Below are 20,457 nucleotides of genomic sequence, written 5' to 3'. Positions count from 1 at the left end.
TAAGGTTTTCTCAGTCTTTTTGAGCCTGTGCCTTTCTCTGGGTGTGGCATGTTCACTTTCTAATTACCTAATATATGTAGTTTTTTTTTTTTTTAAAGCCTAGTTTTTAATGTCTAGTTTTCAAAAAGGGGAAAAGACTAAAATAAAAGGAGAGAAGGGCACTATCCCTTTAAATCCCTTGGAAGTTACTTCAGCCAGAGGAGAAGGGGCTTACAACAATGATGGAAGGTACAACAACAATGGCCACCTGCCCCCTTGTCCCTCTTTGATCAGAAACAACAATCAGTGATCAGAGAATAAATCTCTGATAGTTAGAAATTTTATTTGGGTTCCTATTTGCCTACCATGGCTCCCACAGGCCATGTCCGGATTGATCCAGGAATATGTGCAGAGCTGCCTGCCATGCAGCTGAGGGGTGGAGGATGTGTAGCTGTTGCTGTGCTAAGATCTGAAATTGATGAAATTAACTGTATCTTACTGTTCAAGCCTTCCCCTGGAAGTTTTGAGTCTTCAATAGACTCCAGAGTCCAAAATAGTTACGGGGACACATTCTGCCAGTGCAATTGTTATCTAGGAGGGGAGACAAATTCCTGGTGCTTCCTACTCTGCTATTTTTCCAGAATTCTGACAAGTCATTAGTTTTTTCCTCATTTGGGAAAAACTTAACAATCAGGTAGATATTAGTTTTAAGTAAGAAAAAGATTTAAATTGTATTCATTTGGTAAAACTTTTACTAATACACTTTTTTCTAAAGTACGATGCTAGTGTCCTTCAGAAAAATAAAAAACAATGTCTTTATATTATGGTTTCTTTTTTTATTTTTCAGAGATAATACATATGAGAATGCTTAAAGGAGCAAAAAACACTCCTTGAAGTTTGAGGTCAGATCTTATTTCTCAAGAAGGAATATTTCTTAAGTTATAAGAATTAGATAACAAATCAACACGAGGGTCTAGAACAATTGAGCTCTTGTTTAGTAAACTTGGAAAGAGATCATGAATGGGAAAAGACAGCATGTCAGTTATGGTGTTAAAAATCAGAAAAGAATTTCCTTCCTTGAACTAATTTCTTTAAAATAGCAGCAAGACATAAGTGAAAAGGTCCCAAGTTAGGAATCAGAAGTCCTGTGTCCTAGTATGTGATGTTAAACAGAATATTATAAAGATACCATTCTAATACATAAGAAAATAGACTAGTAGATCAGTAAATCTAAGCAAAATGGTATTATGTTTGCTCTTGACTAGTTAATGATAATTTGTAAGTACTGTGATGTCACTAAGTAAAAGGCAAAGTTCTTAAAATAGTTGGCACGACTGGGCACGGTGGCTCACGTCTGTAATCCCAGTACTTTGGGAGGCTGAGGTGGGCAGATCTTGAGGTCAGGAGATGGAGACCATCCTGGCCAACATGGTGAAACCCTGTTTCTACTAAAAATACAAAAATTGGCCAGGTGTGGTGGCACGCACCTGTAATCCCAGCTACTTGGGAGGCTGAGGCAGGAGAATCGCTTGAACCCAGGAGCTGGAGGTTGCAGTGAGCCAAGATCACCACTGCACTCCAGCCTGATGACAGAGTGAGACTCTGTCTCAAAAAAAAAAAAAAAAAAAAAAAAAAAAAGGTTGACACTAGATTCCATAATACCATCTGAGCTCACCTTCTCCTATTTCTTCTTTTTCTTAAAAAACTGAATCCCAAAATACTGTGCTATTTCTTCTTAATCCTGCTCCAGGTTCAGGTGGCCCCAGGTTGTTCCTTGACCATAGCAGCCATGCACACTCCTCTCTCATGACTATTCACTGGCTGCCCCCTCTGCTGAAAACAAAAACATTCCCCCAGTAATCTGCACTGTTCACTCATTCACTTCCTTCAGTTCTTTGCTAAAGTGTCATCTCAGTGAGACTTCTCCAACCTCTGTATTTAAAACTAACCAAGCCTTCCCTAATTCCTTTGTTATTATTTCCACATAACCTTTATCACTATCTAATATTCAATATATATTTAACTCATTTATCTCTCCTGCGCCAAAAAGAAATGGGATGTAAGTTTCAAGAAAGGGGAATTGTCTACTGTATCTTTCTCTATTGTACTGGAATATCCCTACTTTTTAGAGTTGTTTGTGGCACACATGAGGCACTCAATAAATACTTGTTAAATGAAATGTATGGGGAGAAGTGGAAATCTTGATTCCATAATTTCACACTCAAATTATTATCATAGAATAGAATTATCATGTTAATTAGCTTTAGGAGACAGCTTTATTTTATTTCAAGTTCAAGATGCTTTTTAAATTTAATTTCTTACTCTCTACTTGCTTACGTTAAAAAATATAATTGCTGGCTGGGTGTGGTGGCTCACATTTATAATCCCAGTGCTTTGGGAGGCCAAAGTCAGAGGATCGCTTGATGCCAGAAGTTCAAGACCAGCCTGGGAAACATAGCAAGACCTTGTCTCTACAAGAAAAATTTAAAAATTAGCTAGATGTGGTGGCACCCACTTGTAGTTCTTGCTACCCAGGAGACTGAGGTGGGAGGATTGCTTGAGTCCAGTACAGGTGTTCAAGGGTTCAGTGAGCTATGATCATGCCACTGCACACCAGTGTGGGTGACAAAATAAGTCCTTTTCTCTTAAAACAAAATAACAAAAATAAAGTTGCTAGGGTTAATGTGTCTTTAAATTAGTCACATGTAATTTGAAGTCATTCCAGGGAGGAATTAGAAGCATACTGGGTGAAGGTGAATCTCTAAAGTATTTAAGGACTTGGAGAAAAGTACCAAATGCCTTTCATTGATGCAAACAAGCGCATGCATTAGTTAGAATCTCACTTAGCGAGATTTCCTTTGTTCTGTTCTGGTATTAGTCTACTTGTAATATGGTGGTCTTTTTGTTGATATATACTATTTGTGGAATATATACTATTTTTATGGAATGCATGTGGTATTTTTGATACATGAATAAAATGTGTAATGATCAAATCAGGGTATTTAAGATATCTATCACCTCAAACATTTATTATTTATTTGAGTTGGGAACATTTCAAATCTTCTTTTCTAGTTATTTTGAAATATACAATATATTGTTGTTAACTGCAGTCACCCTACTGTGCTATCAAACACTAGAACTTACTATTTCTATCTAACTGTTTTTTGTACCTACTAACCAACCTCTCCACCACCACCCTGCCACACACATACCCTTCCTGGCCTCTGGTAACTATCATTCTATTCCCTACCTCACTGAAAAAAACTTTTTTAGCTCCCACATATGAATGAGAACAAATATTTGTCTTTCAGTGTCTGGCTTAATTCATTTAACAATAATGACCTCTAGTTGCATACACATTGCTGCAAATGACAGGATGTCATTCTTTTTTATGGCTGAATAGTATTCTACTGAGTATATATACCACATTTTCTTTTTTTTCCAATTTTATTCACATTTTTTATTCATTCATCCATTAATGAACATTTAGATTGATTTCATATGTTGCTATTGTGAATAGTCTTGCCATAAACAAGAGGATATGGGTATCCCTTTGATATACTGATTTCCTTTCCTTTGAATAAATACCCAGTAGTGAGACTACTGGATTTTATGCTAGTTGTATTTTTAGTTTGTTGAGGAAATTTCATACTGTCTTCTGTAATGGCTGCACTAATTTACTTTCCAAACAACAGTGTATAATATAGAGTTTCCTTTTCTCTGCATCCTCACAAGCATCTGTTATTTTTTGTCTTTTTGATAAGAGCAATTCTAACAAGGGTAAGATGTCTTATTGCAGCTTGGATCGGCATTTCCCTGATAATTCATTATGTTGAACATTTTTTCCACATACCTGTTGTCCATTTTTAAGTCCTTTTTTCCCCTCCTTTAACCAGAGGTGAGAGAGGTATGTCTTCTTTTGAGAAATGCCTACTCAGATCCGTTGCCCACTTTTTCATGGGATTATTAGTTTTTTTGCTGTTAAGTTGTTTGAATTCCTCAGGTGTTTTTGTATTGTGTTAGATAAAAAACACAAAAAGTTGTTTGAGTTCCTTGCTTATTCTGAATATTAGTTCCTTGGCAGATGAATGGTTTGCAAATATTTTCTCTCATTCAGCATGTTGTCCTTCTCACTCTGTTGACTGCTTCCTTTGCTGCATGGAAGCTTTTTAGTTTACATAGTCCCATTTGTCTATTTTATTTTTGTTGCCTGTGCTTTTGAAGTCTTAGCCATACATTTTTTGCCTAGACCAATGTTTGAGAGCATTTTCCCTATTTTCTTTTAGCAATTTCATAGTTTTTAGGTCTTACGTTTAAGTCTTTAATCAATTTTGGGATGACTTTTGTATATTGTGAGACATAGGAATCTAGTTTCATTTTTCTGTACTTGGATATCCAGTTTTCCCTGTGCCATTATTGATGAGTATGCCTTTCCTCAATTTATATTCTTGATGGCTTTGTTGGAAATCAGTTAGCTATAAATGCATGCATTTATTCCTGGAGTGTCTATTCTGTTTCATTGGTTTATGTGTCTGTTTTTATACCAATACCTTGCTGTTTTAGTTACTACAGCTTTTTAATATATTTTGAAATCAGGTATGTGACGCTTCCAGCTTTGTTTTTTTTACTCAGGGACACTATGGCTATTTGGGTTCTTTAACGGTTCTATACAAATTTCAGGATTTTTTTGTATTTATATGAAGAATGTCATTGCTGTTTTGATTGGGATTACGTTGAGTCTGTAGATTGCTTTGCATAGTATGGTCATTTTAACAATATTAATTCTTCTGAGTCATGAGCATGGGCTATCTTTCCATTTGTTTGTGTCCTCTTAACATTCTTTCATCAGTGTTTTGAAGTTTTCCTCGTAAAGGTCTTTCACTTTCTTGGTTCAATTTACTCCTAAGTATTTTATTTTTCTTAGCTATTGTAAATGAGATTGTTTTCTTTTTTAGCCAGTTTATTATTGGCACATAGAAATGCTGCTGATTTTTATATGTTGATTTTGTATCCTGCAATTTTACTAAATTCATTTATTGGTTCTAAGAGTGTTTTTGGTGGAGTCTTTAGGTTATATACATGCATACACATATAAGTATATATGTATTTTTTATATATATATATCCATGTCTATATAGTACATACACACACACACACATACATATATCCATGTTATTTACAAAGAGGCACAGTTTTACTTCCTCTATTCCAATTTAGATGACATTTATTTATTTCTCCTGCCTGATTGCTCTGGCAAGGACTTCTGGTACTATGTTGAATAAAAATGATGACCCAATCTCTAAATAAATAATAAAAATGAGGTGGTGGAAGTGGATATCCAATATCTTGTTACAGTTCTTTCAGCTTTTCCCCATTCAGTATTATGTTAGCTATACATTTGTCAGATATGACCTTTATTATGCTGAGGTATGTTTCTTCTATGCCTAATTTGTTAAGAGTTGTAATCATGAAAGGAAGTTAAATTTTATAAAATTCCTTTTCTCTGTCTATTGAAATGATCATATTGTTTTTGTCCTTCATTCTGTTGTTGTGAGGTATCACATTTATTGACTTGCATGTGTTGAACCATCCTTTCATCTGATATATTATCCTTTTATGGTGCTGTTGGATTCACTTTGCTAGTATTTTGTTGAAGTTTTTTTGTGTCTGTGTTCGTCAGGGGTATTGGCCTGTAGTTTTCTATTTCCATTATGTTCTTGTCTGGTTTTGGTATCAGGGTAATACTGGCCTCACAGAATGAGTTCAGAAGAATTTCCTCCTTTGAATTTTCTGACATAGTTTGAGAATAATAGGTGTTAGTTTCTCTTTACAAGTTTGATAGCATTTGGAAGTAAAGCCATCCGGTGCTGAGCTTTTCTTTGTTGGGAGACTTTTTATTACTGATTCAATCTCATTACTTGTTATTTTATTTTTATTTATTTTTTTGAGACAGAAGATCGCTCTGTCGCCCAGGCTGGAGTGCAGTGGCACAATCTCCCCTCACTGCAAGCTCCACCTCCCAGGTTCACGTCATTCTCCTACCTCAGTCTACCGAGTAGCTGGGAGTACAGGCGCCCGCCACCATGCCCGGCTAATTTTATATATTTTTAGTAGAGACGGGGTTTCACCATGTTAGCCAGGATGGTCTCAATCTCCTGACCTCGTGATCCACCCGCCTGTGGCCTCTCAAAGTGCTGAGATTACAGTCATGAGCCACCCCATCCGGCACATTACTTGTTATTGGTCTGTTCAGGTTTTTCTTTCTGATTTATTGTGTTTTTTTTTTGTTTTTGTTTTTTGTTTTTGTTTTTGTTTTTTGAGAGGGAGTTTCACTCTTGTTGCCCAGGCTGGAGTACAGTGACTCAATCTCGGCTCACAGCAATCTCCACCTCCCGGGTATAAGCAATTCTCCTGCCTCAGCCTCCCAAGTAGCTGGGATTACAGGCATGTGCCATCACACCAGGCTAATTTTTTTTTGTATTTTTAGTAGAGACAGGGTTTCTTCATGTTGGTCAGACTGGTCTCGAACTTCTGACCTCAGGTGATCCGCCCACCTTGGCTTCCCAAAGTGCTGAGATTACAGGCATGAGCCACGGTGCCCAGCCCTGATTCATTCTTGGTAGATTGTATGTGTCTAGGAATTTATCCATTTCCTCTAGCTTTTCTAATTTGTTAGCATATAGTTCTTTATAAGTCTCTGATGCTTTCTTGTATTTCTGTTGTTTCAGCTGTAATGTCCCTTTTTGTCTGTGATTTTGCTAATTCACATCCTCTCTCTTATTTTCTTGGTTAGTCTAGCTAGTGATTTATCTATTTTGTCTTTTCAAAAAACTAACTTTTCATTCCATTGACCTTTGTATTATTTTTAAGTCTCTATTACATTTAATTCTGCTCTGATCTTTATTTTTTCTTTCCTTCTGCTAATTTTGGATTTGTTCTGCTCTTGCTTTTCTAGTTATTGAGGGGTATCATTAGCTTGATTATTTGAAATGTTTCTACTTCTTGATATAGGCATTTATTACTATGAAATTCCCTCTTAGCACTTCTTTGACTACATCCCATGGGTTTTGATATGTTGTGTTTCCATTTTCATTTGTCTCAAGACATTTATTTCCTTCTTTCTTCTTCATTGACCCAATGGCTGTTAAGCATGTTATTTAATTTCCAAGTATTTGTACGGTTTCCAAAGTTCCTGTTGTTATTGATTTCTAGTTTTATCCCATTGTGATCTGAAAGGTACTTGATATGATTTTGATTTTTTTTAAAATTTAAACTTGCTTTTTGGCCTAGCATATGGTCTACACTAGAGAATGTTTCATGTGTTGGTGAGAAGAATGTGTATTCTGTCACTATTGGATAAAATATTCCATGCATGTCTTTTAGGTACATTGATCTGAAGTGCAGTTTAAATCTAATGTTTCTTTGTTGGTTTTCTGTCTTGATGATCTGCCTAATATGGAGAGTAAGGTGTTGAAGTCTTCAACTATTATTGTATTGGAGTCTATCTCTCCCTTTAGATCTAATAATATTCGCTATATATTGCTATATATTTGCTATATAAGCTAGAGGAACTGGATGTTCTGGTGTTAAGTTCATATATATTTAGAATTGTTATATCTTCTTGCTGAATGGATCCCTTTATCATTATACAGTGACCTTGTTTATTTATTTAAAATAGATTTAGGGGGTACAAATACAGCTTTGTTAAATGGGTATATTGCCTAGTGCTGAGGTCTGGGCTCCTAGCGTAACCATCACCTGAATAGTGTTTACTGTACCCATTAGGTAACTTTTCATCCCTCACCCGCCTCCCACCCTCCCACCTTTCCAAGTCTCTAATGCCTGTTATTCCAATCTGTATGTCCATGTGTGCATACTATTTATCTTTCACTTACAAGTGAGAACATGCAGTATTTTACTTTCTGTTTTTGATATTTTACTTAAGATAATGGCCTCCAAATCCATACATATAGCTGCAAAAGACATTATTTTATTTTTTCACGGATACATAGTATTCCATATATATATACCACATTTTCTTTATCCAATCATTCATTGATGGTTACTTAGGTTGATTCTGTGTCTCTTGTGACTAGTGCTGTGATAAACATGAGTGCATGTATCTTTTTCATAAAATGATTCTTTTCCTTTGGCTATATGCCCAGTAGTTGGATTGCTGGATCAAAGGGTAGTTCTATTTTTAATTCTTTGAGAAATCTCTATACTGTTTTCCACAGAGGTTGTCTAATTTACGTTTCTACCAGCAGTATATAAATGTTCCCTTTTCTCTGCATCTTTGCCAACATCTGTTATTTTTTGACTTTTTAATAGTAGCCATTCTGACTGGTATAAGATGACATCTCATTATGGTTTAAATTTGCATTTCTCTGATGATTAGTTATGTTGAATATTTTTTCATCTGCTTGTTGGGCATTTTTATGTTTACTTTTGGAAAATGTCTGTCCATGGTTCTTTGCTCACTTCCTAATCCTTTTGTTGTTGTTGACTTGTTTGAATTCCTTGTAGATTCTAGATATTAGTCCCTTGTCAGATGCATAGTTTGCAAATATTTTCTTCCGTTCTGTAGCTTGTCTGTTCATTGTCTATTTCTTTTGCTCTATAGAAGCATTAGTTTAAGTCCCATTTGTCTATATTTGTTATTGGTGCATTTGCTTTGAAATCTTAGTCTTGAATTCTTTGCATAGGCCAATGTCCAGAAGAATTTTTCCTAGGTTTTCTTCTAGAAGTTTTAGTTTCACATCGTACGTTTCAGTCTTTAACTCATCTTAATTTTTGTATATAGTGACGGATAAATCCAGTTTCATTGTTTTGCATGTGGCTATGCAGTTTTCCCAGCACCCTTTATTGAGTAGGGTGTCCTTTCTCTGATGTATGTTTTTGTCAACTTTGTTAAATATCAGTTGGCTATAGGTATGTGGTTTTATTTCTGGTGTAGCAGGAAGAGCCACAGACAAAACCCCTCAGACACCGAGTTAAAGAAGGAAGTGGTTTCTTCAGCTGGGAGCATTGGCAAGACTCCTGTGTCAAGAGCCGAGCTCCCCGAGTGAGCAATTCCTGTCCCTTTTAAGGGCTTGCAACTCTAAGGGGGTCCATGTGAAAGGGTTGTGATTGATTGAGCAAGCAGGGGGTATGTGACTGGGGGCTGCATACACCGGTAATTAGAAAGGAAATGAACCGGACAGAGATCTTCACAGTGCCTTTTTAATGCAAATAACCGGTTAGGTCAGGGGTAGATCTTTAACTTCCAGGCCCAGGGTATGGTGCCGGGCTGTCTGCTTGTGGATTTCATTTCTGCCTTTAGTTTTCACTTCTTCTTTCTTTGGAGGCAGAAATTGGGCATAAGACAATATGAGGGGTGGTCTCCTCCCTTACTGGGTCCTCTATTCTGTCTGTTGATCTATATGTCTATGTTTATACCAGTACCATGCTGTTTGATTACTATAGACTTGTAGTATAATTTGGAGTTAGGTAATGTGATGCCTGCTTTCACTAACTGGGTTCTTTTCAGTTCCATATGAAGTTTAGGATTTTTTTTCTAATTCTGTGAAAAATGTCATTGTTATTTTGATAGGAATTATATTGAGTCTGTAGATTGCTTTGGGCAATATGGTCATTTTAACAATATTGATTCTTCTAATCTATGAGAATGGAATGTTTTTCCATTTACTTGTGTCCTCTTAACTCTCATCAGTATCTTGTAGTTTTCCTTATAGGCATCTATTACTCCTTGGTTAAATGTATTCCCAGAGTTGTTTTCTTTTTCTTTTCTTTTTTTTTTTTTGACTATTAGAAATGGGATTGACTTTTGGTTTGGTTCTTAGCGTGATTATTATTGCTGTATAGAAATGCTACTGATTTTTCTATTGATACATATTTGGAAATTATTTTAGAGAAAGATGTGGCTCTTCTTGCATTCCTAAAAGATTCTAATGTTCAGATGGGAAATGAGTGTATAGCCAAGTCAGCAAATATGTACTGGTGGCTGTTTTCTGGAGGCTTTTGTTATATGAGTGATAAATATACTGGAAGGTACTGCCAAGAAGCTGCTTCTCCAAGACCTTTGTACAGAGACTAATGTCACGATGAGCATGTAGTTCTGGGATCTAGACCTGCATTGCTTTGTATATTTAGTAGTGGATTGCATTAGTACAGCTTTGCTGGTGTGGGCTCTACTTTACTTCTAGATCCAGTGGATTTTCATCAAGTTAAGCATTTTACCTTCACTAGCATTCCATTCTTTACCTAATTTACTTATGTAGCAAACCTGTCGAGCATCAAAGTGTCAGTTGCGGATTCTTTGGCAGAAGTAAAACCAGTTTATGTTTCAGTAAAACTAACACTGAAAGCTCTTTCTATTCCTATCCTTTGAGAGTTTGATCCACAATTTCCATGTTATTGCTCCTTCATAAAACACTGAGTAGAAAGGAGGCTTCTTAGGACAGAGGGGACTTGTTCCTTTTTTATTTTTTAACAAAAAAGAACCTCTGAGAATCCTGTCCCCTACGATGTGGTCAGGGGGTGCTGTGGTGTGCGCATATCCATAAACTTGTGTATCTCCATACCTAACAGCGCTCCTGGGCTCAAGGGAAAAGAATACTGTTTGCAGAATGAATCCATTGTCACGTAGACAACCTCAAGCAGGGAAGGAAGCTTATTCTTCCATAAGGCTTAGCAAAGTCTTCTCATATGAGAGCTAGCAAAGAATTTGAAGATCCAAAATATCAGGGTCCATTTTGAAAGCTGGGGCAATAGTGGAGGGGGTGTCGAAAGTCCTAGTGTATAAAAGGTGGGTTACCTGAGGTACAGTCCAAAGTCCATGAGTAAACAGAGGCTAGGGGCAGAGGAAAGAAGACACCTGAGGGAGCCCCTGTTTTCCTTATTTGGTTCAGGCCGGAGAGTGGGTATTTGTCTATAGCTACCCTACCCTTACTACCCTCCCCACAACACTCCCCTACCTCTCACCAAAAAAGAAAAAAAAAGGAAGAGTAGAAACTTTTGAACCCATGTCGGGATTTCACAATCATGTCTTCTTTTCTTGGTAATGTTCTGCTTTGACATAATAACAAATCTGTTTGTGTTTGCAAAGGATTAGCTATGGACCCTGCTTCTGGAGCAAAACTCAGACAAGGATTTAGTAAATCTTCTAAAAAAGATTAACTCCTAGAAGCCAGGTAAGAAAAAAAAAATCACCTCTAATCCAGGTGTTCCTGGTCAGTTAATGACTTTTAAGAGAACGGATGCATAGTAGGCAAACTGAAGAGACGTTTGGACAAACTCCAGATTGAGTTAACAAAATGTATGCTCTTGAAACTGACTCTTCTGTTAAACATACAGTTCAAAGAGGATATTCAGTTTTTGATTTGTGACTTAATAGGAAAGGGGAATGATCCTTCACTTTTGACCGGAAAGGTTATTGCCTTGTCCCTTTTTCTAAGTACCTTACCTTCAAAAAGAATAGTTCCCTGAGAGTGTGAATTGTTTGTAAAACAAAAGTCTAAAGAGGCCTATGTTATTTAGCATTCTCAATGTGGAAACAGTGACGTTCTAAAGTAAATGCCTCTTCTTTCTGCTTTCAGGCTGGCTCCCTGAAACCCATCAGCCTGGATGGCTGCATACCGCAGAATGCCACCTAAGGGGAGGGAACGGTAGATGTGACATCGGTTTATATACCCTTGATTCTTCTTGAAGCATCACTTAGAACAAGTAAAACTAGCTTCAAATTTTTATTTACTCCCTTTGAATTTTTCAAAACAAAAGCATGAAACACATCAACCTGTATAATACATGATTCAAATTCACTTGATGTTTTTTAATTGGACATTTGATGGGTTTTTAAGACAATGTTGCTTTGATATTAGAACCTTTTTAGTAGACTAGTAATTGGAGTACTAACATTATTTACTTACTAGGAAAATCTTTCTTTAACTAGCTTCGTTTTATGTACTAGCTGTGAAATCTCAGTTTTGATATTGGCATCTAGTAAGTATTAAATTATAGCTATTATACTTATTTTAAATGTCTATGTATATACTGTGTAGAAGTGTCTTACATATACTGGTCACACAGACCATATTTGGGGGGAAACACTGAAGTGGAGGAGAAAAGATTACCAAAATCTTCCATACTGTGGGAAGAATGTTCTCAGTGGCCTCAAGGCATTTATTTATCATGGCCAAATCAGAAGCTATCTATTCATTTCGTTAGCATTGATTTATACAGAGCTCTGTTGGGAGGTGACCCTCTCTTCTCTTTGCAGTCTTTTTTTTTTTTTTTTTTTTTTGAGACAGGATCTCAGTCTGTCACCCAGGCTGCAGTTGTGCGATCTTGGCTCAAGCAGTACCTTCCACCTCAGCCTCCCGGGTAGCTGGGACCACAGACTTGCGCCACCACAACCGGCTAATTTTTTGTATTTTTTGTAGAGATGGGGTTTCGCTATTGGCCAAGCTAGTCTTGAATTCTTGAGCTTAAGGCATCTGCCTGTCTTGGCCTCCCAAAGTGCTGGGATTACTGGCATGAGCCACTGTGCCCAGCCTCTTTGCAATCTTAAGGGTCAATAGATCTCTTTTTGTAGAATGAATTGTACTTATACTTTTAAATCCAAGAACTTTTTCTTAACCTCGTAAAATTTTAATTAGGACAATTAAACCGTTTCTTTCTGTCCAAATGTAAGTAGGAGAATCCCAGCCTACCCCAGCTTGTAATGCAGAATATCTGAAATTCTTATGCTCTGTATTTTGGGGACCAAACTCCAAATGTTATGTTCTGTGTTCAGGAAAATCAAGTATGTGTTGTGGAACTGACAGGAGACAGTAGTAAGCCATGTAAAAGTATCTGTGGAAGCTTCTGTAAATGGATGTCAGGAGGTTTTAGCTGAGATGAGCTACTCCTTTTTCCCCTTTTGCTCTGGGAGATTGCTTTGCCTCTGAGAACAAAGAGGGGATATGGAAACTGACTTAAACATCCCCAAGCAGTGGACTCCTACTAATGGAATAACTTACATCACTTTGTCTCATTTCCTCCCTGTGGGTTTCATTGTAGTTTAAAGACCCAGGTCTGTCTGGCAGCTGGGTCTCACAGATTAAGCTTCCTTCTCAGTTCCAACCCTGGGTAGCAGTTTGCCCCTTAAGTGGTCATCAGCATCATTGTTAAGGGCTGTGAGTGGGTCAGGTTTTTCTCACGTTTTACCAATAGGCTTCTTGGATAGACAGATAAATTCATCTTCCCTTTCTCTACCTACCCCCACCCTATTTAGTGGTAAAATAAACAGAAATAGGCCTGTCAGATTTAAGGAGCATAATACTTTGAGGAAATCCCAATAAGAAATAAGTACATTTCTAATTTGGCTAGAAATTAATGGTAAACACCATTGTAAAAGTGGATCATGGTAGCCCAGGTTAGACTAAACTCTGGTAGATAGTATTCTGATCTATACATTAGAAATAAATTATGTCATATTATAGACTGATTTAAAATATTGTACAGTGTTTTTAGAAATAAGATCTTAGCACTGTGAATTTAACAGAAGCATATAAGCTTCTATCTTAAGTCATAATTATTTTACTCAAAAAAAGTGAAGTTTCGAATAGATGCTCAGTAGAGGTCCAAATAGTAGTTTCTGTGGGGGAAGTAATGACCAGGAGGGGGCAGGAGGGGGCATGAGGGAGCCAGGTGGAGCCGGAAGTGTTTTCTGTCTTGATCTGAGTGTATGTAGTTCATGTTGACACAGGTGGAGCGGTATGAAAAATTAATCAAGCCAAATTGCAAGATTTGAAAAGTTTATTATATGTAAGATATATGTTTATGGAAAAGAAAGCCTCTAAAAACATAAGACAATGGAGCTTTAAAAAAGGTTAGGTTTTACATCTTTAAAACTCATTAATAAGATACCAAATTCAAGAGATTATAGTTACATTGTAAAACATAATCCTCTTTGAGTAAAAGCTAATAAGGACAAACTGATGAATTACAAATGCACTTATTTATTGGTGATTAAAAACAATACTTAACAAGTTAAGCAGCTTGAGTAGTAGTTTAAGCTAGACAGAGCAAAGAAAATTCTTGTTTAATATATATATATTTTTAATTCCAGTAATATTTTCTTAAATTCCTGTTAAAAATATAATCAATATTATAGTCAGCAAAATGCCTTTGACTGACGCCTGGATTATTTTACCACTTAACCTGGTTACACAGTGATTTTTTTTTCTGTCAGATGTAGCTGACAACCAGTTTAGTCTTTAAGATAAATGAAGTGATAACTCACATTGCAGCATCTTGTGGAAAATATTCAAACTACATTTAAAATGCTTCTGTAAAATGGAGAACTCTATTGCTCCACAAGAAATTGTATATGTAAAACTACAGGTTGGCTATGGTAATAGCAACTAAACTACATCCAACCCTGAAGGTAGAAAAATCCCTGAAAAGAAATACACAGCCTAGTCATAATATATCATATAAAGGTTATTTTCTTATTTTTAAAATTCTCCCAATTTGGAGAGATCCAAACCTTTCCATAGTTCCCTTACTAGGCAGTGCCACATAAAGTTACTTAGTTAACATTATGATCATGGCTTACGATTAAATTCCATATGACAAACACTTATATATAGCAGCCATCATTTTGGATGTTGGTTATGACAATATTTGCAGTTTGATTACAGAACACGCGTTCATTAAATTTGGTACAAAGCATGAACACTCAGGACAGATTGGCACAATACATGCAGTTCGAGAATTCTCTTATCTCAAGCCAGTCATCACTGAATAAGCCATAGTCTCAGTTCCGTTTTCCAAATCTTTCTCATATTGTAACTGACATTTAAAATGCTTCTTAAAACATCTTCCAGAATACGAAAAATACACTTTAAAAATCATTTATCTGAATGCATGATGGAAATGAGGCAGGATGGCAGAGCCAGTGCCAGCTGAGAACACATGAGGGATGGGGGGCAGGGGGAGCTGGCCCAGGCTCACAGTGCCCATGGCAAGTGGGGGTTCTTGCTGCTGCTGCCCCAGACAGCTTAACCTGTGGGGCAGAGATTCCCCAGGCCCCAGGGCAAGAGTGCTATTCCCAAAGGTATTTTGGGTAGCAGGAGGGGGCAGCTGCCAGAAGCCCAACAGGGGGGACAGGTCCAGAGAGGCAGGTATTGTTAGGTTCACAGCATCTGCAGGCAGCTCCTTGGGCAGGTTTACTTTACCAGCATTTCCCTTAGCCAGATCAAAACCTGGGTTGAGCTTTTGAGGTGACTGAGGCTCTTGCAGAGGCAAGTCCTCAAACAAACTGATATTGCAAAAACCTTTAGTATCTGCTTTGAGAGGCAGGCTTGCAAGTGGGGAGTATGAGGTAGAAGTGGTGTTGTACTTGTGATTGGGAAGGGGTGGCGGAGGAGAGCTAGGGGATACCGAGGGGTGGAGGGAGGCCAGGGACTCTGGCAGCGGCTGCATAGGCTGGGCGGCTTGTTCTGGGGGACTGAGGGTGAGGCTATGGACCTCAGCTGGCAAGCTACTTGCAAGCCCGTTCTGGGCAGAAGCTCCTAAAGGGAAAGGAGGCAAGGCAGCAGCCTTCAGTTGGAATGAAGTCGAGATGGTGTGGAAGGTGCTCAGAAGGTCTCCGGTCTGCAAGCTCTCTTTCATCAGCTCCTGTGAGTGGGTCTTCTTGGTATGCCGGGTAAGGTGATCCTTGCGCCCAAATCTCTGGGCACAGAACTGGCACAGGAAGTCCTTGCATCCTGTGTGGACCACCAGGTGGCGTCGCACATCCTTCCGGGTGTAGAAGCATCTTTCACAGTGGTCGCACTGGTGCTTCTTTTCCTTGGTTGCACTAGGGGGCTTCTCTTCCGCATGGGATTTGAGGTGGTCCAGTAGCACCTCGGTGCTCCCTAGCTCCAGGGCACAGACCCCACAGGTGAGGTCCCCACTGCTGGCCGCATGGAGGGCCAGGTGCCTCTTATAGCCCAGTATGGTGTTGTACTTCTTCCCACACTCCTCACACCCAAAGGCCATTTTGTTGGGGTCGTGGGTCTGGAGGTGGTTTTTCAGGTGGTCTTTCCGGTTGAACGTCTTCTCACAGTGAGCACACTGGTGAGATTTCTGGGGAGAATGGGTAGCCATATGCCTAGGAGCAGAAGGAGAAATTTCACAATACAGGGTTGTTTTAAAGAGCTAAAGAAAGGTGTAGAAACAATATTATATCAAAATGTTAATAGTTTTCTCTGGGTCTTGGTATAATTTTCAAAATTCTTTCTTATATTTTCCAAATATATAAACTTTTATAATTAAAAAAGCAAGCAATACTAAAGCCATAATACATTTTTCACACCCATAAAACGTTTTATGAGACAGGATCTCACTCTTTTGCCCAGGCTGGAGTGCAGTGGTCCGATCATGGCTCACTGCAGCCTCAACCTCCTGGGCTCAAGCAGTCTTCCCACCTTAGCCTCTCAAATAGCTGGAACTACAGGCACACACCACCAGGCCTGGCCAATTTTTTAAATTTTTCATTTCTTATTTTTTTTGTAGAGACAAGGTCTCACTATGCCCATGCTGGTCTCAAACTCCTGGGCTCAAGTGATCCTCCCACCTTGGCCTCCCAAAGTGTTGGGATTACAGACAAGAATCACCCTGCCTGGCCAGAATATTCTTTAAGAGAACATGTTTTTTTAATGTATACAGATTTCTAAACAAAGTATGCAAGTATTTAAAAATATGTGACCATGAAAAATCTTTTACAGGAAGGGGTTAAAGGGGTCTTTTGTACTCTGGAAATTCAAGTAACTCAATTTGCCTGCTACCCAGAACCACATGAAGCCCCAGTTTTAGGTTATCGCTCCTAGTTCCTATGTTTCTGTTGTTTGAGACAGAAAGTTCAGGCCATGGACAGGTAACTCTTAGGAGCCTCTTAAAAAGTCCATCCTTAAACTCAGAAAAGTGTCTAATAGGACTGTGAACATCAGCCTGCTGCCTGTGCTTTCAGCCTCAGCCTCTGCCCACCGTGAGATCTCACCACTGTCTTGATTTCCTTCATTCAAAGCTTGCCTATCAGCTCTTATCTCTGATGCTGCTGCCTGTCTCCATTACTTCAAATTTTCCCTCTAAGACACCTTTGACTTACTTCTTAAAGGTCACTGGTAATTTAATTGGCAAAATTCAAAAAGACTTTCTTCTTTAAATATGAAGCTGCTACTCCTAATAAGAGTTGTAAGTCTGTCTTCAACAATGGCTCAAGCCATCGTCTGTCTAGTCAATTTGGAATTTCAAAATAGCTATTTTATGTTTGTGAAGAAGAAATTGTTATGGAAAGCCACCACAATTCCATCTCTTTCACAGTTCCACTGACTTGCTAACATCTAAACTCAACATTGGCTTTTAAAAGCTCAGTGCATAAGGAAACCCTGAGTTTGTCATCCTTGAACTTTAAAAGGGTTCATTTTAATAACTAAAACACGGAGCACTATATGTTAGCATCTCGTATAAAACAATCCTTCATTACAACTTGTAGCTTCATATCCCTCAGGGCAGTTACCTCCTTTACCGGTTTTGTCATGAGAGGCTAAAGCTTGTCCTGACTGACAATTTAAGTGCAGTTGTACCCTGTGAGCTTTCACGTTAGATACAAAAGAATTTCTAACAATTCATTCTGTAAAAGAGATAGGATCTCTTTAAGACAGTATGTTTAAGTCAAAAGTATACTTAATTACACCTTTCAGCCAACATCTGCCCTATACTGTTTATTCCTGCTCCTCTTGTGGAGCCAGAATTGGTGAGGGGTCTACAACAGCAGCTGTTGAGTGGAGGCCCCCACCTAGAGGCCGACTGGAAGCCAGTTCAAAAAATATAAAGCTAATCTGAATCAAACTGTCATTTTCTTAAAAATAAAGTACAACCTCATGCCTCCCTCCTGTCTCTCATTAAAAATAAGAAATAAAAAAGCCTGCTGTGTGCATCCCTTCCCTTCCCTCCAGGACACCACGGCTGGTTCGCACATAAATGATAACATGGTGGGTACTGTAAGGCAGGGACAGGAACCAACACGATGGGCATCTGAGAAATCAGATTGTGCTGGTGTCTCCACGTTCTAGGTCTATCTAAATAAATACACAGGTTGGAGAAAGGGTTTTTAGAGCATGTTAGAGGGCAAATAGCCATGTTGTTCTACAAGATATCTATATGCATATATATATCGCAGGAATAAATATGAAGTGGGGCTGGCTTACACACTTGGTATTTAAACCTTTTTTTTTTTTTTCTTGGCCCAGTACTGGTGACCCACAGCTCTCGAGTCAGTTTGTACCTCTCTCTTTTCTTTCATTATAGAGGATTTTCATTTGATTTGATTTCATTTATCACCCATGGGTAGATCAATACCAGGTTAATTACTTCACCTGGTTATCTCCTACCCACTCTTTCCTGTCCTACACCTGTACTACCTGTAAGTGGGGTGCAAGCTGACACCCCAGTAGTAGTTGAACAAGACCACTGCCTTCCAAACTTCACTAGCTCCCACACTTCTGAATTTCTTGACTCTTTCCCTTGCCTGGCATCTACTTCTTTCCCTTTTAATTTATCCCTTACTTACTTATGCAACAATCCTGATCTAGAACATTCTCATCCTGTAGCTGAAATTACTTCAACGACTTGTTTCTTTCCCTCAGTTTTTCATCTTACCTTATAACCCATGAAAACAACGTTAGTATGTCCTAGAGTCAGTACCCAATGCCACCATATTTGGGTATCATCTGGATCATATCAGTGATCTTAGAATTATTTAGAGGTTGATTGCTCACATTAGGACCTCCAACCTTGCCAAATCATCTTTTCTTGCCTGTTGCTGTCTCTAACTGGTTTCATTATTTGCTGCACTGGAACCCACATTATGTTTTCTGGTTAATCAAGTCAGTTATTTTTTCCTTCAACCTCTGTTGCCCCATCTTTTTTTTTTTTTTGAGATGGAGTCTCGCCCTGTCATCAGGCCGGAAAGTGCAGTGGCTCAATGTCAGCTCACTGCAACCTCCGCCTCCCAGGTTTAAGTGATCCTCCTGCCTCAGCCTCCCGAGTAGTCGGGACTACAGGCGTGCACCACCACGCCCAGCTAATTTTTTATATTTTTAGTAGAGACAGGGTTTCACCATGTTGACCAGGATGGTCTCTATCTGTTGACCTCATGATCCACCCACCTCGGTCTCCCAAAGTGCTGGGATTACAGGTATCATCCTTTTTTGAAAAGCAAAACCGAAAGCATCCTGCCATCTCACACTTTTCCAGTCCTTTATTATATCACTGCTTCAGGCAAGAGAGGCAAGACATGCTGGGGGCTGAGGTAGGGAAGGCGGTTCGTACATAAAGTACACTGACAGCTCCCCTTTTTGCCTCTCTTTACGCCCTTAACTGAACAAGCCATTTTCCTTGCTCAGAACAACTACCTTCTAAACATGACTTAAGACTTCTTTTTCAGTGCAGTTTACCATAGTAAATTATTTCTCGGAACATGCGGGGTACTGATTCTACCTGTCATACCCAAATACACGTATACTCAAGTCCTGCGGTCCACCCTGTGGACCACGTGTGTATGAAAAGTCAGCCTTCAGTATACACAGGTTTCACACCCTGCAAATACTGTACTTTCAATCTGCATTTGGTTGAAAAATATTTGTGTATAAGTGGACCTGCGCAGCTCAAACTCACGTTGTTCAAGGGTCAACTGTAATTCCAATAGTTCTACCCCACTAATGCTTCTTTTCTAAACATTGGTCTCTTGTATGTGTCTCAGTCTTTATCTACAGTTTTAGTGTCCTCACTGTGACTCAGCTACAGCCAGCGCTGCTCTCATGTTTGGATAAGGACCCTTACCCTACGCACACGCAAGAAGCTTCATGCGAAACAGGGAGCCTCTGCAACAAAATCATGCACATGATCGGCACTCAGTACTTCTGCTCGTGACATCTAGAGGGGGGCCCATGTACAGAAGACATTTGAATTTTAAAATACGTAAGCATTTGCAGGCTAACTTTTAAAACCAACTTATTACATTACATTATGTATAACAGTGGTATTCTTAAGGGCCAGGAGCATAATTGCCATCTTTTCATTCTTTCAAGTGCCTTCCTCCAGGGTCACTCCAAGATTTCATAATGTCGTCTATGGTAGTACCAGTCAGATGCAAAGTCTCACTTGCTAAAGCCTGGCTCTCTCCAGGCGTTTGTATGTGAACAGTCAAAGTTGAAACTTCAAAGTTTATTTCATGAAATTAAGGGCAAATGTTGCATTTTCCTTAACCAAGTATCAAAAGCAGCGCACATGAGTGGGCGTGGTATGTGTGTGGCTCTGAGTGCACAGACACAACACACACCATGCTCATTACCAGTTCCGGTACTGTGCAGCACAGCCACTGCATGTACACGGAGCCTTCCTGTGATATTAAAAAGATCCTCTGGGGGCAGAAACTACATCAAATGTATT

General features: G+C 38.7%; 2 protein-coding genes across 24 annotated transcripts in view; one reads left to right on the top strand and one right to left on the bottom strand.

Annotated features, from left to right (window-relative positions):
• The window catches only part of LOC105551762 (protein LTV1 homolog), an 89,606-nt gene extending 77,825 nt beyond the window's left edge, over positions 1-11,781 (top strand). The window contains exons 7-8 of the mRNA XM_011997159.1: positions 11,087-11,171; positions 11,577-11,781. Of these exons, the coding sequence (XP_011852549.1) occupies positions 11,087-11,157 (71 nt within the window). The 3' untranslated portion in view covers positions 11,158-11,171; positions 11,577-11,781. The remainder of the gene's footprint in view (positions 1-11,086; positions 11,172-11,576) is intronic.
• A 1,977-nt stretch (positions 11,782-13,758) lies between these two features.
• The window catches only part of PLAGL1 (pleiomorphic adenoma gene-like 1), a 72,473-nt gene continuing 65,774 nt past the window's right edge, over positions 13,759-20,457 (bottom strand). For all 23 annotated transcript variants that reach the window (XM_011997141.1, XM_011997134.1, XM_011997138.1 and 20 more), the window contains one exon: positions 13,759-16,117. In XM_011997141.1, the coding sequence (XP_011852531.1) occupies positions 14,878-16,117 (1,240 nt within the window). In that variant the 3' untranslated portion in view covers positions 13,759-14,877. The remainder of the gene's footprint in view (positions 16,118-20,457) is intronic.

Source organism: Mandrillus leucophaeus, unplaced genomic scaffold (genome assembly GCF_000951045.1).
Source record: "Mandrillus leucophaeus isolate KB7577 unplaced genomic scaffold, Mleu.le_1.0 Scaffold531, whole genome shotgun sequence".
NCBI classification, from domain to species: Eukaryota; Metazoa; Chordata; class Mammalia; order Primates; family Cercopithecidae; genus Mandrillus; species Mandrillus leucophaeus.
This window is presented reverse-complemented; position numbering and strand designations above follow the sequence as displayed.